Below are 24,349 nucleotides of genomic sequence, written 5' to 3' on the forward strand. Positions count from 1 at the left end.
GGGAGGCCCCATACGCAGCAGGGGTCACACACTCGGCAATTGAACTTTTGTCACTCGGAGGCGGTGCGGCCCCACCATTCGACTGCTGCTAAATGCTCGTGTCAGGAGACTTTATTTGTCTTACTTATTTATGTTTATGTGTTTTCTTGCACACTCTGCTCTGGGGCGTTTGCTAAATTAGGCGCACGTCCGTTCCGGGAAGAGGATTGGGAATTGCGGATGTGGGGCTATCCGCCCTCCCCCCCTTCCAATCTACCCACACGAACTTCTTCTCTTAGGAGCAGCGACAGCGACAGCAGCTGTGCCTAATTTATTTCATTGGACGTGCCCCCGTTTTGGCCCGCCCATCGACTCGAATCAAACCCAACCAAAACGAAAACCCAGAACGAATCCCACAGTTTGAAGATTTATTTCATTCTGAAGCACATTAAAATTTTACAAATTGCTTAAATCAAATAAATGGCCGCGTTTATGTTGATAAATTGAGTTCTTTGAGGGCGGGCGCGGCAAAGGCAAGTTCTCTGATTCACACAATTTGGGAATTACAAGGGTGATGGAATTAGTGGAATGGAACCATTTTTTAGAAGAGACACTGGAATTAGTGGAATGAATGAGTATTTTGAAGGGGGTTTCCTCTTTCGGTTGTATACGATGGCTTTATAAAGGTTAAAGTAGAGCGAAAGGAGGGTTTTGTTCTCCCTTGAGAGAATTCTTTAATTTCTTCCCTGTAAATGTTTCCCATAAGCAAAAGGATATCATTCGATAGAAATAAGACAATCGAAGGCCTTTAGGGGTTTTTTTTTTTCTTAAAAATAGTAAGGAGTGATGGGTTCTATGATAAAAATACTAGTCCTTTAATCGGATGAGATTATATAATTAAAACTATAAAAATAAAATTAAAAATTTTTCCTTTAATTTGGAATAAATTTTTGGTTTTGTATAAGCGTTTTCTGCATATAATTTATAGTTGCATCCAATTTAGATTCCAACGGAGAGCAAAACTATTACCTTGTTGCCATCTTCGTTGAAGTCCGCTTCCGATAACGATAACGATAAGTACTACTTTTATATGGATATGGGTGTACACCTAAGTGACTCTTTTGCATAATGAATGAAGAACCAAAGAGCAAAGAAGCAACTTAACGACTTGACATCTGCAGACATGGCCACCATAATACTTTGTATGTAAATTTTGCCAATAAAGTAATTTCTTTTAATGAGCCGCGGGCATCGCCACCAGAACCAGAGAACCAGAGAGAGAGAGAGAGAGAGAGGGAGGGAGGGCAGCCAAAGAAGCAAAGAAGATATGGGAGAACGAGGAGAGACATTAAGTATCGCATAAAGTAACAAAATGAATTAGGCCCCGACATGATGATGATGATGGTAGCGCAGTGGAAGTGGTGCTGCCCCTATCAACGTGGTAGTCTCTCGAACGCGCGGAAGTAATTGAGTTAAATATGCACAAGATGACAGCATAAATTATGCGCCACAGAAAAAAACAAAACGAAAGAGTTAAATGTGGTCTTGTGGCCGGGAGAGGAGAGAAGTCGAACCCCCAGAACTCGGCCCGAAGACAGCAAACAAAAGGCAACAAATGAGGGGCAACCTACTTATCAACATCATGGGAACCGAATGCTAAAAACCCTCCATACATCCAGAGGGGTTGCAAGTATGTACTTGAAAAAGTGTGCATAACTAATTTCGATAATGAACTATGAAATTTGTTAGCTGCGTCCCGCGACTGTTACCCCTTTTTTGTTTGTGTCACAAGGATTTCGATTTTTGAATTTATTTTGCTGTCATAAATTTTGAAATAACAATTATAGCCATTTGTAGCGCACGAATTTGCATACTCCACGGCTGTCCTGTCCCAAAAGGAAGACATAATTCATCCTGCCCATTGTCAGAAAACAGAGACACAGCTATAAGGGATAAGAAGGGAAAGAATACCATGAACAATGCGCAGAATGTTTTTGTATTTCGAGCAGGAACCATATTCAGCTCAAAAACCTTTCGCTTAGGGGAAATTTGTATAAGAATTAACGTCATAGGCTGTATTTATTGGAATAAAATATGGAAAATACTCTGCGATGATTTAAACCATTTATTGACGTGTCTTTTGCTGATTTTCCATCAAGTTTGATCTCTAATAATCATCTGCACAAATTCCCTGTAATAATAAAGTCTCGTGGGGCTAATGAAATGAAAAGAATTAAAATAAGAATACAAATTTTAAAAAATATCGTATAAAATTACCTATCAATGTTGGTTTGGCTGTACCACCAGCCTCCATGATTGACATAAGCGGGTCTATAATATTCCTCGACATAATTCTCCCGATCGTAAGTTGAAAATGTGACATTCACTTGTCCTTGGAAATAATCATAGATAGTTCCATTCAGATGACTTATGGACTTGAGGTTAAAGCCCTCATCCTCGTTTCCCAAGCGAAAATCGAACCATTTTCCAAAGAATTCTTTACCGTTTTCTTTTGCATAAAGATACAATTTCTGGGGACTCGCTTTGGTCATCAAATGTAGTTTCTCCAGGCCAATGAAGAAGGTTCCGTTGATTTCACCAAAACCCTGCTTATATTCAGTCCAATTCTTGCTAAAGCTATCCGTACAGCAGTCGATTTTCCGCATAACAACTGTCCAGCCGGGACCAGCCATCTGCGAGTCGCAGGGTACTGCAAAGGGTTGGAGGCCAGGCACATGGATCACATGGATTTCCGAGGAGTAACCGAATGCCCGACAACTAGTGGGCGGAGGTTCGATCTGGATCATCTTTTCCTCCCATGAACTCAGGAACCGAAGCAGGAAGTTGAGTGGCGAAAAGCAAAAGAAGCCGCACTGATCCTCCAAGTTGGTTAGCTTTTGGCCCAAGTCTACATTGGTTTCCGCCATGAAGTTCTTAGTTAAATGCATAAAAATCAACACAAAAATCGAATATTTCAACATTTTAAAGGACAACGTTCTTGTTGCTTGAGGTTCCTGGAGTGAAAAGCAACTGAGCAGCAAGTTCTGGTGGGGCAAGAAAAAGGTCTTTAATCAAGCATCCAGAAATACATTTTATCAGTAAGAAAGTCGCTGAATATTTATAGACTTATCGGCTATAAAGTCGGGTTGTACCTACTCAGAGGGGCATTTGTGCAAGTTTCCAGGGAATGCATTTATTATAGATATTTAAAATGCAAAAATAAGAATGAAAATACTAGAAAAATAATCAAATAAATAATAAAACAATATAATAAAATTACAATACAAATTTGAAGAAAAGTTTGGTGTTCTCCATAATTATTGAACTAAAAAAATAACACAAAAATAAAACATGAAAAATATTAGAAAATAACAGAAAAACCAGCATTAACTTTTATTTTTTAAACTATTTTTTTTTACGTTAGTTCACGGTAGCATCATCGATTACCGAAGAATTTAAAAATGTATTTAAATACATAAAAATACTTCTCTATCAAGGGCGCATAATGGTTTCTTCTTCTATTATTGGATCTCTCTGAACTTAATGGTCAATTGCTTCCAGTCCCTAGAACTGAATGGCCTGCAGATACAAATGAAATAGTTAAATAGAAATGCATCTAATAAGTCAACAATTTTGTAATATATATTTACATTTTTCGTTTCATAAGAACCTGAATCGCTATAAGCGCTTTCATTTCGGTAATGGAGTACTTTCTGTTTGGTAAATTATCATTGACCGACCTCAGTGTGTAGTCTTTTTTTGCGTTGCCCATTTTGAAGCGAATGTCTTGAACCGAAGAACTTCTGCCATCCACAAATTTCACTTGGATAAGAATTTCGTGTGGCGTGGCCAGTGTCATGAAATACAGATTCTTGCGGCCGATGAAAAATGAATCATTTCCATTGTTGAACGGCTTTTCTTTATATTGAGCTAGCTTCTTTTCTAGACTAGCCAATCCCTCAAGTTCTTGCAAAATAATTGTCCAACCACTTTCGTCTGGTTCTTTCAAAGGAACATCGATTGTATGAGTCTCGCTGGTTTTTGGGTCTGCATTATCCAAAATTGGCCTAATAAACTGCTCCTTTTTTTGCTCCTTTTGCTCTAAAAATTCATCCTTGCTCCTCAGTTGTATCTTCACATTCGCGATTTCTTCGTGCAGATCCTTCATGGTACTATCCTTCTTTTTTAATAGTTCATCCTTTTCATCCCTATTTTTCTCCTTCTGTTTTAATAGTTCATCGTTTTCTTCCATCTTTTTCTCCTTTTGTTTTAACATTTCATCCTTTTCTTCCATATTTTTCTCCTTTTGTTTTAACATTTCATCCTTTTCTTCCATATTTTTCTCCTTCTGTTTTAATAGTTCATCGTTTTCTTCCATCTTTTTCTCTTTTTGTTTTAACATTTCATCCTTTTCTTCCATATTTTTCTCCATCTGTTTTAATAGTTCATCCTTTTCTATCATTGTTTTCTCCTTTTGGTCTAAAAGTTCATCCTTTCTCGTCAGTTGTATCTTCACATTCGCGATTTCTTCGTGCAGATCCTTCATGGGACTATCCTTATGTTTTAATATTTCATCCTTTTCTTCCATATTTTTCTCCTTTTGTTTTAATAGTTCATCCTTTTCTGTCATTGTTTTCTCGTTTTCTTTTAAAAGTTCATCCTTTCTCGTCAGTTGCATCTTCACATTCGCGATTTCTTCTTGCAGATTCTTCAAGGTACTATCCTTCTTTTTTAGTAGTCCATCCTTTTCTTCCATATTTTTCTCCTTCTTTTTTAATAGTTCATCCTTTTCTTCCATATTTTTCTCCTTTTGTTTTAATAGTTCATCCTTTTCTATCATTGTTTTCTCGTTTTGTTCTAAAAGTTCATCCTTGCTCTTCAGCTGCATTTTCACATTCGCGATTTCTTCGTGCAGATCCTTCACGGTATTGTTTTTCTGTCTGTATAACTTTTTCAACTCTTCACTGAGCTCCAATCTGAGGTTCTGCACCTTATCGATGGTTTCTTTTAGGTCATTCTTGAGGCCAGAAGAACTTCGCTTATCTACCAACTGTTTATTGAGAATTTCTACTTGAGTTTTGTATTTGGTAACCTCCTCATTTTGGTCTTGAAGTTGGTTCTGCATTCCACTTATTTGTAGATCCTTCTGATGGCATATTCCCATGTATTTAAGCAACGGCTTGACGGTGGGATAACAAACGGCAGCGCATTGATCTTCCAGTTCTCTTGATACAAAACACGACTGTGAATATTTTAGACAATAAGTTAAAAGATATGTTACGGTGTTTACCAATTTTGAAATGCCAGAAAATGTTGTCTTACCTCTTGGTTTTCATGGAAATCTGAACCACGTGTCAAATTCTCCGACAAATTAAAGAAAACCAACACAATAATAAAAATATTCAACATATTCTGGGAATATACCTTGATATTTCTCGAACACAACAGAATACCAACTGAATTCGCATTTGCATGGAAGTTACAATGAAATCTGAAGCTCTTAGCTCGCATGGAGCTCTTATCATGATTCCTCAGGGCAGCATTATATACTATGGGTTCTGCCCTGGTCACATCGGAGTTAAGGGTTATCAGTGTTTTACACAATTTAGCCTACGATTATGTTTGTATGAGATGAGCAATGATTGAGTCTGTACAATGATCCTGGTATTTTTTGTAATATTATTTAATATATTTCTGAAAAAAATACTGGAAAAAATCCAATACAAAATTCTAATAGTATTTGCGGGTATTTTTATTTATTGTTTAATAATTCCATTATTCTTCAATTTCCTTGTATTAAGTATAAATATTATTTTAGTATCTTTCTGGTATATTTATTGATATTTATATTCTGATATATTAATATTATTTTTTCTGCTATATTTATAGTTTTTTATGGTATTTTATAAAAATTTTCTGGTTTATTTTTATTATTTTTCTGGTATTTTTATAGTATAATTCTGGTATATTTATATTATTTTTTTCTGCTAATTAAATTAATGTATTTTTGATGTTATTTTATTGCATTTTTGTGGTATATTTACAGTATTTTTTCTGGTATATTTCTAGTATATTTACATATATTTATTTTTTTATTCAGCAAGCATTAACAACAATCTTGAACAAGAATAAAATATAGATATTTTCTCCAATAACCGATTTCTATCTAGAGTACACAAAGGCTGGTTTTTTCGATCACAAGGTCTCTCTGATCATAATGATCAATTCTTTCCATTCAGGAAGATCATCGAATGGCCTGAAGATAAAAAAGTTTAGTATTTGTTTAGTTCAATAGAAAATCATAAAATAATCAAAAATTCCATAGAGATATTTACAAAAATTGTTTCCTGAACAGAGCGTTGAGTGACACTGTCGTTGCCGTTTGTTGGACGGAGTAGTTTCCGATTCTTGGAATTGTATTGAACGACTTGATAACGTAGTTTTCCTCTTCGTCGCCCATGTACACTTTTGTGCCTTTATAAACTTCAATAGAATCGTCTAGAAATTTCAGCATGACAAAAACTTCGTGTGGCATTTCTCGTGTCATGAGATACAGGTTCTTTCGACCGATGAAAAATGAGTCGTACAGATCTCCGAAACCCTTTTCTTTATATTGATTTAGCTTGTGGTCTAGGCTAGCAGATCCCTCAAGTTCTCGCAAAACGATTGCCCAACCAGATCCAGCGATAATCGAGTTACAAAGCACCGAGAACGGTTCTGTCTCAGGAACATAGATCGTTCGGACCCCTTCGGTGCCTTCAAAGGTCTCACAGCTTCTCGGAAGGTACTTCTCCATCATCTGCTTGATATATTCATCCTTCTCTGCCAATAGCTTATCCTTTTCCTTTATTGATTTCTCCTTTTGCTCTAATATTTCATACTTTTGTATTAATTTGGATTTGACATCAGTTAATAATGACTCTTTGCTCGACAATTCGATCTTTAGTTTTTGCACATCTGCTGCATCGACTCGTTCCGTTCGCTGGGGTCTGGTGTCTTCTTGGAGATACCTAAGCTCGGAACTGAGTTGAAACTGCACCTTATGGACATCTTCGAGGGCTTGCTTTAGTACACTTTTCTGGTCACAAAAGTTGTTTCTCAATTGTTTACCGAGCGCCTCCTTTTCACTCTTACATTTGACGCTTTCAACTCTTTGCTCTCGGACCTCTTCCTCAAGTTGGTTAATTTGCGAATCCTTCTCCTGACACCTGGCCAAATACTGAAGCAGGGGCTTAACAATGGGATAGCAAACGAAACCGCACTGATCTTCCAGATCGCTTGCCATGAAACAAGACTACAAATTGTATTTAAGAGATTTAAAACATTAATCTTTAATCATTGAATGTTATAACCTCTTGATCCACTCCGATGTCCGCCAGAGAATCAATAGCCAAATGGATCAGAACAAGCATAACAAAGAAGAGATATTTCCCGTAATTCATTTTCATTCTTGATATTCTTGCACGTAAACAACTGAAACGCAACTGAGTTTTCTTTTGTTACGGAATGGTATAAATAACGAGAGTTCCACTGAAGTCTTCCCTACTCTGTTAATGCAAATGAGAGAATAATTTCTTATCGATGGAATGAGGAGGGCATTTAATCCCATTTCTGAAACCTATGATTAATTGCTGGAGTATATATTGGTGACTTCGTATCAGCTTTAAAAATATTGATTGTGTGTCCATTCACTCTTATAATCTGTATAACTTTTCTTGTTTAAATAAAAGCTGAAATAAATTTTTAAATATAAATGGAATAAAATATAAAATAAAGAAATAATTTTATTTAATATAAAATATTCTTAGAAACTTCAAAATGTCGAAACAAAAAATCTAAGCTCGGAAAATATTAAAAACAAAAAGGTGGGACTTGTGAGTCACAGGCACTCAAAAGCTCGTAGCTCTGGGGCTAAAAGGGTTCGAAAACCAGGTGTTCAAATAGCCAAACGATTTTAATTTGTGTTCAACTCATTTAGTTTATTTTTCTGTTACTGTAACCCAATAGATATGATTTTTCTTTAAGATTCTGTGTTCTCGATTTACTCATTCCTTTAAAAGTCATGAAGAATATTCTAGAGACCAACGAGAATCTGTTTCATGATTAATTTTACGATTATTACACACATTTTCGATTCTGTTTCAGTTTCGGTGAAGGTTTGTGTTTCCTTCCTTGTGCTGTGCCGAATTTTACGAGCATCGAAGTAAATTTTGAATGAAAAGAAATGTGCAATAAACGATAAAAACTTGAAAGGGAATATTTTGTGGCCCATACAATTCCTCCTCCGATGATGATACGAGTATTTGTGTGATATTTAAACTCAATTTTTATATTCGACTACGGACGAACAGACACACAAAATAAATCAACTGTGAACATTCTGTTCCGGGGGCCTCTGGTCATAAAGTAAAAATTTGTTACAGAATCTGTACGAAAATATGTTGGAAATATGCAAATTTTCTTTAGTCCAAAGAATATTTTACGGCTATTCTGTGTGTGTCTGTGTGAGAAAGTTTTTCGAGAAGAAAAATCTGTGTGTGGATGAGAATTTGTCGTTGGCTACTGCGATTTCTTGACCATTTCCCATTTTCCACATTTTCCACATTTAAATGTAAATTAATGGCCGGTTAAGCTGTCAGTCTCTGGCTCTGGATCGCACTCTGGCCTGTGAGGTCGTCTAACAATTTTCGGTGGATGAATGGGAATGGACATCATCAGAGAACAGATTTGTGGTGTTAATTTGCTGTGAAATGTTGACTGACCGGTGGACCGGTGGACGGTGTGTACACCGTGTGGACCAGTTTGCCAGTTGATGTGGCCATTGCCTGTAATTAATTGTCTGTGTTTAATTTGGGTTAATTTTATTTATGGGCCAGCCTTCTTCGTCATTTACGTCTGAAACCAAGGAATACTTTTCACACGGAATACAATTACAGTATAATATTTCACATTTCCTACTTATTTTTTCTCCCTTTTGCCCCTCTTTTGTTTCAGTTTTTGTCTCTGGAAATCATTGCTGTTGTCAGTTCTTGTTCGCCTGCCTGCCCGTGACGTGGCAACACTGACAGGACACTTTTGACAGCCCAGAGACAGCGAGGACTAAGCTTCTGCTAATGTCAACAGCAAACAGTTCAAAATTGAGCAAAAAAAAAAAAATAAAATAAAAATAAAAACGAAAGACAAACAAAAAGATAAATGTGGGAAAGAAATGTGCGAAAAGAAAGCGACTAGGTGAGTACTCTATAAAAGACTTGTTATTATTCCCTTGGAACTGCACCAGAACTCTGCTTGAATTTTATAAAAAAATCCCAATGTTAGGCATTTTAAATATATATTTATTTTTATAAATATTTCTTAAATGCAAACAAAAAATATTTGAGATTTATTGAAGGATTCTTTAAGGTTGGAAATGGCTTTGAAAAGCTTTTAAATATTGCTAAATAAAATTAATAATTACATTAAAAATACTTCAGATAAATACCACGTAATATACTAAAAATACTATAAGTCCTTAATATAATGAAAATACAACACATACTTAATAATATATAAATTCTTATATTTAAATTTTAAAAAATAATCCCTGATCAGGTACTTATTTTATATCAAATATTATGAACACTTAAAGGCATAGAAAAAAACCATATAAAAGTTGTTTTTTTTTTAAATATGCCTACATAGGTAAAATCTTATTTAAATGCGGCTTAAATGAAATATAAATTTTTGCTTTCCCAGAAGAAATCTTCTCTCAAAAAGTAGTTGAAAAATTCCATGGTTCCCCGGTTTCTGTAGAGCATTTTTGAATATAAAATTGCTTTGTGGGAGCACTGAAGGAGGTCCGGGTCGAGCATCAAGACAGGGGAAAAACAAAAGCCGAGCAAGAAGCAACAGTGACACTGACAGTGGCACTGGCAGGCGGCAGGCGGCAGGCGGCAGGCAGGTCCAGGTCCAAGTCCAGGTCCCTTCTACTTCCACACCCACTCTGCCATTCTGCCACTCTGACTCTGACAGTTGTCAACTGCTGTTGTTTGCTTCCTTTATTTCATATTTCTTTGCCATATTTCATATTCCCTCCGTTGTGCTCTCTCTCTCTCTCTCATTTGCTACCCGAGAATTTTGTCATATTTCTTATATACTGTCGTACTCGGACTCATACTCGTTCTCGTATTTTGTTGGAGGCTTCATTAATGTGCGACATTGGACTGCCTGAAAATCTCTGGGTTCAATCTACGATATGTGCATCAGTTTCTCACTTACCTAGGATTTGGCATTGTTTGTTTCCGCTGGCTCTCTGATCATAAATTTCCTTTTAACCAGTTTAGCCCGAGGTGGGGTTGGGGGCAAAAAAAAATATCATAAAATACAAAATGAAGTACGCCCGACATGACTCGGACACTCTAGAATTTATGTGACAATTTTGTTCAGAATAAATGACTGCTGCAGGACCAAAGCAAAGTGGAGGATGCCATGCCCCATATGTGTGTGTGTGTGTGTGTGTGAACGGTGGCATATTCAGGTTTATGTGAGGTATCTTAGGGGTATATTTGTTGGATGATTCACTTTGTGATCGGAACTAATGAAGAGGCGATTGTGTGCCTCGAGAAGAAGGTTTCCAGAGGTGTTAGGCGTTTGGATTAGTTATAACTCTACAAAACCAAGCAAAGCAACCGAGAGGCACTGCCGCATGATGCGTTTTCTAATTGCATGCCATTGGGTTCATTTTTTTAATTCAAAGAAAGATTTAGTTCTCTGCTTGGCAAAATCCTAATACCCTCTATAAAGGGTATATAAATTAGTTGGGTTAAAAGGCACGCACACACACACACACACACAAACACACACACACCGAAAAGATACCCATAGAAATGGGTTAGGAGAGAGGGATGCTGGCATTTGGCTCCGGCGATTGCCATTCCACAAAGCCCACAAAGTGGGTGCCCACTAAAAACTAACCCACTGGACACCAGGGGATGCCCATGGAAGGTGGGAGGGGTTGTGGCAGTGGCAGTGGCAGCAGCAGTGGCAGCAGCACTTCAGCACTTGGTCTCTCGATTCGCTTTTGGGGCTGTTGTTGTCGGTCATGTTGCATAAATCTCATTTTGGGCTTTATTTACTCTCTCGCACAAAATGGTGCACGTTTTCCAGATGCTTCTTTCTCTCTAACGTGTTATCCTATCTCTTTCTAACCTTCTAGTGCTGTCTCTTTCGGGCAAATAAATTCATTTAGTGGCATTTAGTGGCCCCTTTCACCTTATTGTCGTCCATGGGTCGTCGAAGGCAGGATCCTGTTCGTGCCCCCAGAGGGTTCATATGGTTCCATGGTGTGTGTGTGTGTATTTGTGTGTGTGTGTGTGCATTTTATGGCAGTTTCTGCGCTTTTGTGGCCAAACATGAAGTGAAAATTACACACATTTGGAAGGGACAATGCACACACACACATATGGCAATTGTTTTTCCCCGATTTCAGGGGAATGGGCTTGTGGGAGGGGTTTGTTGCGGCTGCTGCTGCTGCTGGATTTTGGCTTTAGTCGGCAGTTAATTTTCATATTTTCTAGCCGCACTCACGTACTGCCACAGCCCTCCCCCCTAAAAAAACCTCATACTCTTCTCTCATTCTGTGTGGACATTTTGTCGTAAATAAATTTAACAATTTATTTAGATTGCCATGACAGGCGGATGCTATTAAAAGCGAAATTTATGGGATCCTTTCGGCGCTTTCAGAAGGGAAATGGAAGATGCACAAATGAACTTTATGATGTTGCAAAAACCCAGCCGGGGGCCAAGGAACAGTAACCAAATAATGCATTTTTGGTGGGGGAAAACGGAAGAACCTAGGGGTAATTATAATGTAATGTGTATCCAAGGGTAGGTTGGGTTTTCGCTGGAAGAGTAATGGTGGTAATATTTTAGAGCAGATGGGTATTTTAAAATTTAAGGGAAGTAGGCATTTTTGGTGTGCTGCTAAGACACACTGGGAGAGAGATATTTATAATAAAATACGATGCAAAAAATAATAAAAGAAATACTCTAAAAAAAAGAAATACCAAAAAATAATATATAAATAATATTAAGAAGAATAAAACTCTTGGTATCCTTTATTTTCAATTCCATTTGTCATCAAATTACAAAAAGAAGACAAAATCTATTTTCTACACACCAAAGATCCCGCCCTAAAGATCTCCATCTCCAACTTTTCTTCCTAAATGCCACTTGATGGCACAGGAAATGGATTTTCAATATATATCAAGATGCTGATGACAGCCAGCGATTAAAGATCTTTGACTGCCACGAAACCACTTGACCCGAGAGAGCTGTGCCATCAATTAGAAACTTGAACTCTGGTTTCCTGACAGATTGCCATTCAAAAAGACCCGGAATCCTAAAGTAGGGCACTTGTCGGACTGCCATCGTTCTAGATTTCTAAACACACAAATATGTTTTATTTTCGGTTGCGACGAAGGACAAGTTTTCATGAATATTAGTATAATTTATGGACAACTCAAACCCGAAAAAAAAAACTGATAACTGGAAGGAAGTTTGGAGAAAAGGGTTAAAGGCTTTTCTTTGAAGGGCAACCGTGCGTTAAACAAACTTCCTGCATAATCCCATAGACCCATGAATCTTGTCAACCCACAAACCCCCCGCTACCGCTGCAATATCTCTGATATCTCGGACCAAACTATGGAAAGTTAACCCCCCAAAAAACGCGAGGGTAGATATGCTTTTGTTTGCCTGAAATTGACTGATTACCCACAAAATTACCAACATTTATTTGTACGTAATTTGAGACATTAATAAAACGTTTTCCTTTCCTCAGTGGCAGGGCTCGGTCGCCTCGCTCGCTTGGGTGTTGGCTTGGACGTGTGTAGTGTTTCCCGGAAGTAACCCCTTTTCAAGCCTGGGATCTCTGACAGTTGCCCTATAATATTTCAAAGTTTGTAACATTTGTTACACTCTCAAATGACATGAGCTAATTAGCCCGAGAGACGACGGACGACAGACGATGGTTGATGTGTTTTCTGATGTTAATTTGGTTTTATGACCGTTTCACAGGCGTTTTGAGTTTGGAATGGAAATACTAGAGTTCCGTGGGACTCAAAAAGGTTGAGTAGTGGCTGAAGATTCATCTTCTAACACTGGGAATGTGACAAAATATTGAAAATTCATAGATATCTCAAGTATATCTTAGTATAAAGTTTTAATTTGAGCTGACAATTACCGCAAAAAGTATGTTAAAGATTTTTCGCCAATATTTCTTGCACTTTCCCTTAGAAAAATGTTACATTTCTTTTGATTTTTAATACTTTTTAATAATAACAAGTATAAGTATTATATTACGAGTTATTTAATATTTCAATAGTTTTTTTTGGGATAAAACAGCCAAATAGACTCCAAATAAATTCGGTATGTTACAGATGATTTTAGAGGAGCAATACATTTGATCTTGACCCTGCCAACTGTCGTTTTGTGTCTTTTTATTTGTGAAAGATTGAAATTCATTGCAAATTTGTGTAATTAGAAAAAAAATAAGACAAGTGTTAATTTATATTCATTCAAGATATTTGTATTATTTTTTAGATATTTTATTTTCTAAAACAAAACTTCCACCTTGCTAAAAAGTGACTCAAAACTCGACCAAAAACACTTTAAAAACATAAAATAAAATAAAAATCATATGCACTAAATATAAAAATATTATAATAAAATATAATAAATATAAAGTAATAATATTTAAATATAATAAGCATAAAATATTATAATTAAATATAATAAATATAAAATAATAATAATTGAATATAATAAGCATAAAATAATAATAATTATTAATTATTATAATTATAATTTTTATTAGTTAACAAAAAAAAAAAAAATTAAAATAAATAAAATAGAAAATAATTTAAAATTTATTTTTAGGAATATTTGCTATTTAGAATTTAAAAATTTTAAATAACTTTACACAACCTTCTCTCCATATTTTTTTTTACAATTTTCTGACAATTGGCTCAAGTGCATAATTTAAGATGCAATCCGTATGTCGACCAAGTGTTGACGGAAGTTGTGAGAATCATTTAAATTTCTCATGTGTGTGTTGTGTTTTATTTAATTATATTTTAATTTTTTTTTTTTGTTAGAATTTCGAAGAACTAATTGAGCGTGTCTCATGAGGTTTCAGCACTTGAAACGAAGAAGCGAAGCGGCAACCGGCTGCCCGACTACCGACTACCGAGAACTCAATTTACTTTTTCATTAAAGCGAAAGACGACGCTGGCGATGAAGAGGTTGAGCGAATGGATGGATGGACGGATGGTTGGATGGTTGGATGGAGATGCGGTGGAGAGCACTTGAATGCAGCTCCAATTATGGAGAGAAACTGGTGACGTCAGTTGGCGGCTCATAATGAAAACATTTAACCTGTCGTCGTCAGTGATTCGATTCGATTCGAACAACATGAAAATCATTCCTCCTTCAGAGCAAAATAAAAGAAAAAAACCCTCCCTTCGGCCTATCCTATACCACTTTTTCAATTATATTCCGTGTGTATCTGTACGCTATGATCCTTTCGGGCTAAAAGAAAAGAACACTTGAGTGGAAATTGACAGAGAGGCAGGCACAGACACGGGCTGGCAGCCGGGGGTTTCAAGTTGAGTGGATAATACCACCTTTCCTTTTTACGCGGGCTTCTTGTTGTCATTAATGAGACGTCTTCTTCAGGGTTCAGCGGGTCCTTCCATTACGGTTCTGGTTTTCTGTCTTCTGTGTTCTCTCTGTTCTGTTGCCGAGTCATTTCCACTTCAAGTTGTCAAAGGAACTCCATGGACGGTGGTGCCTTGCCTTGCCTTGTCCCTTATCAACATCTTTTGCGTTTCTCTCGTGTGTGTTTTGGACATTTCGGGCATTATGTCGCGCCTACTTTTTCCGCCTTGTGCGCGCCTCAATGTTTAATGAGCGACGGACAAATTCCCGTCTTTGATCTTACGCTTCGTTTCTAATTTGATTATAAACGCACTCGCTCACACACACTCGCTCCACTCTCTCTCTCTCCTGCTGCCACACTCTATTTCTGTTTCTGTGTATTCTAAAATGTCTTCATTTTCGGCTTGAATGCTTGCCGCACTTTCGGACTCCCGTCCATTCCATTCCACCTCATTCCATGCCACCGATGCTGATGAGTACGCGCCGCGGCTTACTCAATGACGCGTTGAAAGTGCCATATAAAAGAAAACGACACGAGACAGGGACCCAAGCGAGAAGGAGATGCCACCACAGAGAGTTAGAAGACAAGAACAAGACAGGGAGTAGGAGAGGGACAGACAGGGTGCAAAGGCGAGAGCGGAGAAGTCATGTCTGGGGTTAGGTGCTGACAGCATTTTAAATGAAATGAAAACGAGATGCTTTCACTTTGCCTTTGCCTCGCCCTGGCAGTGGCGGGTAAATGTCTCACTTGGTTGACTTCTGCTGTTCCCCCCCATCGCCCCACACCGCCCCAACATTGTGTCTCTCGACTGCCAGATTGCCAAAGTAAGCAGAAGTAATGTCAGCGACCTACATGAACTTCTGGGGGCGAACGGGGAGGGAACGGAAGGGTCTCCCTTGTGGAGTGTGTAAAAAGGGTTTAATGTGATGGCTGGCTTTAAAGGCGATTACCGCCAGCCAGTGGGGGGGTGGCGGAGTAGTGGGTGTGCGCTTTACATTTACATCAACATTAGATGCTGATTCAAATCGATCAACTGGAATGATGCGATGATATGATAATACCCCTATAATGGAAGGCATTCATTTAAATTTGAGAGCATTAGCATAAGAATTAAATAGAAAGACTAATAGAATCTAATTTGAGGTAGATATAAATCTATTAACAGAATTTAAATTGTATGTTAGGGCGTACTAAAAAAAGGGTTTCCCAGGAAACAGGCTTTTGAGCTTTGTTTCGACTTGAAATAGTTTTCTATTATCTAAATTTCTAAATACAAATTTTTTAAATATTAGAATTACAAACATAAATATATAGTACATTTTTTTTAAATTTATTAAATTAAAATTTAAAATAAAAAAAAAACTTTTCTATAATTTTTAAAGTTTTAAAAAATGGTTTGACGGTCCTAAACAGGAAATAATATATGATTGACCTGACTGCCCTACTTCTTGGATTCTCATTCTATATTTCTCTCTTACAGAGTATCTTAGCAGTAAAGAATTAATTTTCATTATATTATATGCATAGGAATGATATTCTTTCCCTAAAGAAAATTCTAGAAAAAATAAATACACACATTTCCACCATCCAAAAAAAAAAAAAACAATCCCATAAAGCAGAGTCGGCATTTTTCATGTGTTCTGGGCTGGTTTCTGTTTTCTGTTTCTGTTTGCTCCGCTGAGAATGACGGCGGGGCCTGACAGCAAAATTCACACTTCATTTGAGGCACCTCACGCTTCCCGCAGAACCTGTAGCCGCGACCCATGCCACATCATACCCTCATCGGAGGATTAAAAACCCAAAACGAAAGCCAAGACGAGTGCTAATGTTGCGCATAATAATTTTGTACTAAATTAAATAGTGCGTGGGTCGGGCGGCGTCTCTGATGGATGTGTCGCTTTGCGTCGCCGTCTGTGCAACATGTTGCTTCTCCCTTATTGTTTTTTTCTCTTTCTTTTCTTTTCTTCATGCCACTTGAGCCACAAAGGATATAATTTCGTTTTTATTGCACACGGTTTTGCCTCATCTCTCTGTCTGCCATGAATTCTTGTGTTTTTTTTCTTGTTGGTTTGTGAGGATTCATCAGCTATGCATGGCATGATGTTTGTTTTCACAAGGGTCCTTTACGACTTCTCCGGGCGTTTTGTTGCCACGAATACGACGTACACTCGTAATACAGTCGACTGGCCCGTACGGCTCTGGGTTAACTACTCATTCGCATTGCGTTTTAGTGTTAATTTATTGATGTGCCCGCTTATACGTCACGTGTGTGTCTCTCCATTCTCTTGGTCGCCGCCTTTGATGTGTTCCATAAATCACAGCTTGGGCGGGGGGTTTTGTGAGCATTTAGTAGATGTCTATATAAGAATTTATATGGGATTTTCTTTAAGCATTTTGCCTATTTTATGCGAAGAGCTATGAAAAAAGTTTTTATGGAATAGAGTTGGGTGTGAGGTGAGGTTTATAAATTGGTATTCCAGGATTATGATATTCTAAATGTATTCTTAATAAAACTATAGTCTACAGTAGGTCCAGAGCTATTGCCTGTACTAAGAAATACAACAAAAAATGTTAATCATTTAGTTTTATTTTGTTCTCGGGCTTTAGAGCGATACGCACGCCGTGTATTTTGTTTTTGCATTTTCGGGTTTTTTTTAATTTTTCGCTTGTGTGTCTGGCTATGTGTGGCTCTATGCAAACCTTAAATAATAAAATAAATATTTAATTAAAGGAATTAATAATCATTAAAAAATTTATAAATTTTGTAATTAATATTTGATTAATAATCATTAAAATAATTTTATTAATTTTTAAATAACAATAAATAAATAAAATTAATTAAATATATTTTTTTTAAATGTTGAGGAATTTAATCCCATAAAACATGCAAATTGACTAAGCTACTTTGTAATAGAGAAAGAAAGAGAGTTATTGCTTCAGGATTCTTCTTTCTGGATGTCCTGCTTCTGTATCCACAGATATACGATTCTTTGCTTGTAAATCCCGCCAAATAAACTGCTGAAAACCTTAATCTTCTTCCTCATTTGATTTCTATTCATGGAATTCCCACCTTAGTCCCTTTCGTTTTTAATATTCCACCACCGTTGGCCTGCCTTTAACTTTGAATCATTGCCTGGAATTGATCTTTTGGTTGAATTCCCTTTTTGATATACACATTTCCCGCCACATGTTTAAATGTGCAAAACGTTCACCTCTTCATATATCATAATCAAATCGAGCAGAAGAGAAAACATTGCCAAATGTTCGCCCGCTCGCTCGCACAGCAAACAACAGAAATATTTATGGCCAAACATAAAAATCTTTACGACCTTCCCGATTCAATCAGGGCCAGAAAAGAGAACACAGAACCGAGAACAGAGCAGCAACTGGCGGGTCCCGTTCCCAACGACTGGGCATGGCGCTTCCTGGCGTACGAGGAATACAACAGGATATAGCCATCCATAAGGTGTTTCCATGTGCTTCTGCCCCATGTGTGTGCTCTGTGTGCTCGGTGCGGTGCGCGCTCGCCTTGATAAAGAGAACATAAATTATGGGCTCTATATATCATTGGAAAATCTATCGACAAGGCTGCATTTTTATGGCCATGCCGCCGCCGTTGCCGCCGGAGGAGAAGGAGAACGAATTTAACGAGCCTTCGAGAGTCGAGAGCCGTCTCTGGCGATGTTTATTGATTTACTTGCTAATTTTTCAGCCCAGATTCAAGAAGCGGCAGGACTCTGTTTCTCTCAAGGCTGGGAGTGCGGTCAATCAAGGACAGCAGCAGCAGCAGCAGTAGGCTGGCTGAAAGGCAGGCAGGCGGGCCATTGTCCTTGATTTATGGTCCGTCATTCATTGCCAGCCACCAAAGTTGACACTTCTGCGTATATCCCGCAGTCTCGGTGTCCCGGTGTCCCGGAGTCCCGCAGTCCCGGAGTCCCCTGTCAGTCTCAGTCTTTGATCGTCGGTCACTCCCCTGGCAGGCGGCTCTGTGTCCTGCTTTCCTGTGTGCATCCTGTGACATTTTGACAAATAATTTTATTGATGCTCTCGCTCTGCGTCTCTGTTTGGCTTTTAATTGTCCTACGAGCTCGGTCCGCACGTGATAATTGCTCATTTTATGACGCATTTATCAAAAGTATTTCGAGGTCTCGTCCTTGGCACTGTCCTTTGTCCTTTTTGCATCATGCTGTGCATCTGACAGCAAACAATTCGTACTCTCGTACTCTCCGTACAGGGCGATCCTGATCCCCGGATCCTTCCCCTATTCTCAGTCACTGACAGTCACGCGTCATTTATTTGCCTCGTTTTTGTCCATGACAGTTCTCGTGACACTCTTGATGGCAGATTTTGGTCCCTTTTGAACAAATTAGGGATATACGCGGGGTTAGGTATTTGACTTGGGAAACTCTATTAAATTTTCTTCAACAAATGAGGATTTTTTCTTGTTTTAAACGGGGGGTATATGTAGATATTTGTTTTGTATTACATAGGATATTTGGAATATGATTTTGAGGGGGTTTTCTTATTTAAAAATTTAAATTTTTAATTAAAAAATGTTTTTTAATGCATTGCCCATAAATACAAATTTAAAATTAGATTTAAGGAGCTGGTGGTAAAGAGGGTTATAGAGAGAGGTAGTGCGCTCTCCCTGAGTATATTCCAGACATAAAAAATAGGCTTTTAAAGCTTAGATCTCTGTCCGAGAGAGAAAGATTAAGCTTGTACCTTTATGCCATATATCCTGTGTTCCTTATTCCCCGTAAATCCTTCCCACATGTTTCATCGCTTAAGGAAACATTTGCCCTAATTCATATACCGTTTACACCCTTTAGATCCTATAACCGGCGGACATATATCATTCGAAAGCCGCCCCCTGGACAGACCATAGGTACCAGATATTGTAGGCAATTAATACTTAATGCCAGAAATGGCAATAAAAATTGATTCCATCAATTTATCATTTTAGAATCCTCCACGTGTCAGCGTTGTAGGTATTTCCCCCATTTTTAGAGGTTGGGGGACCCAACGATTAATTTGCTTTATTAATCCGCCACACACACACACACACGAACAGAGGGTGGCCCACAAAAAATGGCAAAGATCCCTTTTTCCTTTTTTTTATTTTTGGGATGCATTACCGTAAAATTTCAATGTCACCATTATTCTTTTTTCTTTCTTTTTTTGCTGTTTTTTTACGTTTGGGCAACTATTACGAGATAAATTGTTGTCAATAAATTATCGACAGGCGGCAGGCGGGAGGGGGGAGCTCCTGGAACCCGGAACAGAGTCACAGCAGGGCATCCCCTGCTGCATCCCCTTTTTGCGTGTTGTGTGCGTGTTTTTTTTTCTTTTTTGGGATCTGTTTGCTCGGGTGTCTGCTTAGTTTTTGGGTTTCATAGGGTTCTTTCTATATTGAATTTATTGCAGTTTGTTTTTCAATTTTTTAAATGGCATTCACGGGTTGTGGGGAGTGCCGAACCTTCGGAAGTGAGTTATTGTTTGGCTGCATGGCACGTAGACACATTCAAATCGGAAGTAATTATGGTGGTACATAAACGATTCGATTTGTGGAGTTGTACGGGATTTTAGAAATAATTTTTTGTTGGTATTTTAGGGGGGGATTTTGAGCTTTATATTATTCTAGAGGTACACTGTGCTAAAAGAGGTCCAAACGTGTGCAGAGGTCCCAAAATTAGCGAATAATTTCTTCTAAATATCATTAGGGCGTAGCAACGTTTTTGTTATTATTATTTATTATGCAAAAATACCAATAAGCTATATTTATTAATATATAAAAATCCCGAATCCCTCATAATGGTCTCTGTTCGTGTCCGTTTGCTTATGGGAAATTTGTACAGCATCAAATCAACTTCTGTGGACTTTCTTTTACAGATGTCTAAAAGAATTTCCAGAAAAAGCTTACGTTTCTTTTTTTATACTAAATTGAAACATTAAAATGTTAAAACATCATAAATTATTCATAAATTCCCAGCATTCTGTGTAATTTAAAATCTTCCCTTGGAAAAGATGTACCACAATCTTGAGAAAAACCGAATATTCCACCCTGAAGTAAGAAATTTCCGCTCAGATAGCCATCGAGTGGCAGGAAAAGGTTCTTCAGACGCCAAAATAAAGCAATTATCGTGGGGGAGTGGCAGGAGACTTTGCCTTTGCCTTTGCCTTTGCCCCATGCGTAAGTCAACTGAAAATCCGCAGACAGTTAAACGACTTTCCCTTTTCCACTGCCACTGCCACTGCCACTGCCACTGCCACACAGCACCCACTTTACGGATATATATACGTTCATATTGCCGGAGATAATGTCAAATTTATTGCATTATTTTTCGCTCCTTTTCCTTACGCTCTCCTTCCCTCATTTGTGGAGTGCGTTGTTTCATGCGTGTGCCGCAGTCCCCACGCCCCAGCCACCACCCAACCACCTCAATAGCCCACTTCTACGGCTGCCGCTTCTGCCACTGCCACAGCCACTGCTGCTGCTGCTGTTGCTGCTGTTGTTGTTGTGGTGCATAAATCAAAAGGTAAATGGCTGCATTTTTATGACTGCGCCGCCATCGTCGTCGTTGGAGTCGTCGTTCATCGTCGTTCGCCTTTTGCGCCGCTTCGCTTTTATCACACAAACATTTCTGTGATAATAAATGCCATAAAAATGAAGAAATATGTGGTTAATTTTATGTGCTACCCCCCCCATGCCCCATGCCTTCGCCATTTGGTGCTGCCGCATCAGTTTTTCCTCCTTTTTATATTCCTCATATAAATGTTTTCGCGGCTACAAATTTCTCTTACTGTCTCTTGTTTTATGTTGTTTCCTTCCTGCCGCCTTCCTGGGCATACACGAGTATCTGGGGTATATTCGTTGAAAGATACTTTTCTTTTAAGATTACAAGATACAATTAGGAACACTTTTTTAGGGAAAATTTTCAAGAAAAAGAGGTATGGGAATGGCAGGTATTTTTCATTGATTTTTGAATTAAAATATATACAAATATACCTTAGATTATATGTATATTTTCTGCATGTTCCCTATTTCAAGAGAATGCATATCTATCTGGAGAATCTGTACTATATCTATAGACATATCTGCATTGATCATTGCTCTATTTTGAGCCTAAAAATAATGAAAAGATCTATTATGATACCATCTGCAGATAGAGTTGACCAAATGTTCCCTGAAAAGGATATAAAAAAGATATGAAAATGCTTCTAAATTATTCTAAGATTTGCATAAGAAAATATAAAATATAAGCGATATTTTTAATGTGCCCAAAAGATCCTTGCAACGTGCAAGACATCCCTAATTTTAAATATACCAAAAAATCGTTCAACCTTTCTGTAATCTTCTATAAATTCTACCTAAAAAGATTAGCCACTAAATAACGAAATTAACATATCAAACGCCTTAGAACCGCTCCAGGGCATGAGCATTAAGAAGGAAAGAAAATCGCTTTAGTCACGGTATCAAGGTGTTCCACACTTCCGCCGCCCCCTGGCATTCGCTGTGGCTTTCCTTGTAATTTATAATATTTTTGTATTATTTATGCGACGACCCCTGCCCGCCGCCAAGGCTCCTCGCTCGCATTCTCGCTAGTAAATAATTCACATACAGGAGAGGAGCAACAAATTTATGACGCTGACAAAGTGGCCATAAAAAAATAACAAATAATAAGGGAAAATACTCGCTTGCAGTCGAGCGGGGAAAATTCTCTAACCTTCGAACACTGAAGACTGTACCTGTACCTGTATCTGTACTCCTGTATTTTGGCAACACTTTGAGCTGGTTTTTTTTTTTTTTTGTTCACGCAGAAACCGCAAATTATGTTTAAGCCGGATCGTAAAGTACGACAGCACGCTCTTACCTAATAAATCCGTCATTTACTGAAGGCCCTCTGAAGGAGGGAACTCTACCTGTGACACGTGAAGCGGGAGAGAAACCGAAATCCCCATTGCCCAAAAATGTCTAAATACTCTTAATCCTGGCATAAGCCGCCTTTCAGTTCCCGCTGTCTTAACGCTTATATTTACACAGATTTTAATTTGCTTGCCAGAGGCTTTGACGGGGGGATTTGAAACTGTCTGACGATTAGGTAATATTTTTCAAATTGCTAAGAGATTGAGATCTCTCCAAAAGATTCCCAAAAAAAAAACTGCCACAAAGTATCTTAAGACTTGGTTTAGCCTTAGATTATATAGATTCTGTATGGATTTCTATGGAATTTCAAAGATAATTTAATATAGATCATGAGATCCAGATGATTAGGGGAGAAAATTTCTTGGATTTGTTGTTATGGCTTTTAAATGCATTCTTAACTATTTTGAGATACTCTACAAGGGATCATAGGGCTCCCAGGATCAATGCTATCAGTTGTTCGTCATGCAAAAGAGCCCCTCGGTCGTTAAGGAGCGAAGTAGACTGCGTTTCTGCCTGGCCTCCTCGAGTAGCAAGCTTCTTCCATTGGTTTTAATGACAGAATCCAATTATTTTCAATTAAATAATATATTTCGTGTGAAATAAAAATAGTTTCAGAAAAGTGTTGACTGGAAAGTGCATTTCCAATTGTTGTGTAATTAAAAATGTAGTGAAATTAACCAACTAAAAGAAAGCCATTAAATCATTAAAAAACTCCGGTTAGCCACTAATTTTGTGGGATGTAACCCTCCCCCCCCCCCCCCACACACATACACACACGCAAACATTATACATGTAAATCAAGAAAACATGTAAAAAACCAATGTGGAAAATGGCTCAGAAAAACTTTGTGAAGCGACAAACAAAACAACGATTTCCACTTAAACGGAAAACCAGGAGCCACAACGTTTTGTGTGGTAGTGGAGGAGGTGGAGTGGTGGTACAGTAAAAACCCACCGCAGAAGTTAATCGAAAAACGCTAAACAAAAGCCTGGAGAGAGGCGCAGAGCAAGGAGCAGAGGAGAGTGTGAGAGAGCGAGCGACAAACAAATTAATTTTTATATGACATTAAAACGAGCGGAACCGTGGCGATGGAAATGGTCTGGAAAAAAAAAACGTGGAGTGTGAGGAGAGAACAAATCTCAGAGCGACGGAAGACAATGCCTCTCTACCACAAGCACATTGCTGCTTCTTTCTCTCACACTGCCACTTATCCCCATCTTCACGCACCCCCCCCCCCCCACTCATATAACTCCTGCTGTTGACAGCCCCATCAAAGCCGCACAAAAAACGAGAACGGGAGAGCGAGAGCGAGCGCGTGACATATGTGTGAAGATAAAATTAATGTGTGCGCGCAATGCAACAACAACTATCGCGATTGAGAGCAGAGAGCCGCTCTCTCTTGCTCGCTCGCCACAACTGTTGCTGCTCTCGAAACGAGTGTTGCCGTGGTGCAAATGTGACAGAGAGAGCGAGAAACCTGTTCCGTTGGCCATCCATCGCATGGCGCATGCGATTGTGATTGGGCAAAAAATACGCCATATTTGAAAATTACGCTCGTGGCGACTCGCTCGCACACAGCTGGCCGGACTGCTCTAGCGCTAGAAGAGAGCGGCCAAACCAGTTTTGAGCGAGCAGAGAGAGAAAGAAAGAGGGAGAGCGAGCGTGGAGAGCGAGCGAGTAGAGAAAGAGCGCGCGAGCGAGTGAGCGTGCACGAACGTGTCCGTTCTTCACTTTGCGGCTAGGTACGT

At 38.3% G+C, this 24,349-nt stretch overlaps 3 protein-coding genes across 3 annotated transcripts; all 3 read right to left on the reverse strand.

Moving 5' to 3' along the window:
- Window positions 1-2,081: 2,081 nt before the first annotated feature.
- LOC108162445 (ficolin-1-like) lies at window positions 2,082-3,274 on the reverse strand. The gene is made up of 2 exons (XM_017297186.2): window positions 2,257-3,274; window positions 2,082-2,194 (listed from the first exon to the last, which is right to left on the reverse strand). Exons 1-2 carry the CDS (start codon window positions 2,958-2,960, stop codon window positions 2,134-2,136), a joined length of 765 nt encoding a protein of 254 aa, XP_017152675.1. The 5' UTR covers window positions 2,961-3,274; the 3' UTR covers window positions 2,082-2,133.
- A 66-nt stretch (window positions 3,275-3,340) lies between these two features.
- On the reverse strand, window positions 3,341-5,445 carry LOC108161194 (trichohyalin-like). Its single transcript, XM_033393191.1, has 3 exons — window positions 5,302-5,445; window positions 3,630-5,221; window positions 3,341-3,558 (listed from the first exon to the last, which is right to left on the reverse strand). Exons 1-3 carry the CDS (start codon window positions 5,386-5,388, stop codon window positions 3,501-3,503), a joined length of 1,737 nt encoding a protein of 578 aa, XP_033249082.1. The 5' UTR covers window positions 5,389-5,445; the 3' UTR covers window positions 3,341-3,500.
- Window positions 5,446-6,057: 612 nt separating this feature from the next.
- Window positions 6,058-7,464, reverse strand: LOC117188801 (fibroleukin-like). Its single transcript, XM_033393193.1, has 3 exons — window positions 7,332-7,464; window positions 6,315-7,273; window positions 6,058-6,235 (listed from the first exon to the last, which is right to left on the reverse strand). Exons 1-3 carry the CDS (start codon window positions 7,425-7,427, stop codon window positions 6,175-6,177), a joined length of 1,116 nt encoding a protein of 371 aa, XP_033249084.1. The 5' UTR covers window positions 7,428-7,464; the 3' UTR covers window positions 6,058-6,174.
- Between the last annotated feature and the right edge of the window lie 16,885 nt (window positions 7,465-24,349).

This window comes from Drosophila miranda, chromosome 4 (assembly GCF_003369915.1).
Source record: "Drosophila miranda strain MSH22 chromosome 4, D.miranda_PacBio2.1, whole genome shotgun sequence".
NCBI lineage: Eukaryota > Metazoa > Arthropoda > Insecta > Diptera > Drosophilidae > Drosophila > Drosophila miranda.

What these genes read in the sequence shown, in the direction of transcription:
- LOC117188801 (XM_033393193.1), bottom strand. Translation starts at nt 7,427, where the DNA reads ATGAAAATGAATTACGGGAAATATCTCTTCTTTGTTATGCTTGTTCTG. An exon ending in ACATCGGAGTGGATCAAGAG is followed by an intron (nt 7,274 to 7,331) that starts GTTATAACATTC and finishes TACAATTTGTAG; the next exon opens with TCTTGTTTCATGGCAAGCGA. An exon ending in CTGTTCAGGAAACAATTTTT is followed by an intron (nt 6,236 to 6,314) that starts GTAAATATCTCT and finishes TTTTATCTTCAG; the next exon opens with GCCATTCGATGATCTTCCTG.
- LOC108161194 (XM_033393191.1), bottom strand. Translation starts at nt 5,388, where the DNA reads ATGTTGAATATTTTTATTATTGTGTTGGTTTTCTTTAATTTGTCGGAG. An exon ending in ATTTCCATGAAAACCAAGAG is followed by an intron (nt 5,222 to 5,301) that starts GTAAGACAACAT and finishes AAATATTCACAG; the next exon opens with TCGTGTTTTGTATCAAGAGA. An exon ending in GTTCTTATGAAACGAAAAAT is followed by an intron (nt 3,559 to 3,629) that starts GTAAATATATAT and finishes TTGTATCTGCAG; the next exon opens with GCCATTCAGTTCTAGGGACT.
- LOC108162445 (XM_017297186.2), bottom strand. Translation starts at nt 2,960, where the DNA reads ATGTTGAAATATTCGATTTTTGTGTTGATTTTTATGCATTTAACTAAG. An exon ending in AGCCAAACCAACATTGATAG is followed by an intron (nt 2,195 to 2,256) that starts GTAATTTTATAC and finishes TCATTTCATTAG; the next exon opens with CCCCACGAGACTTTATTATT.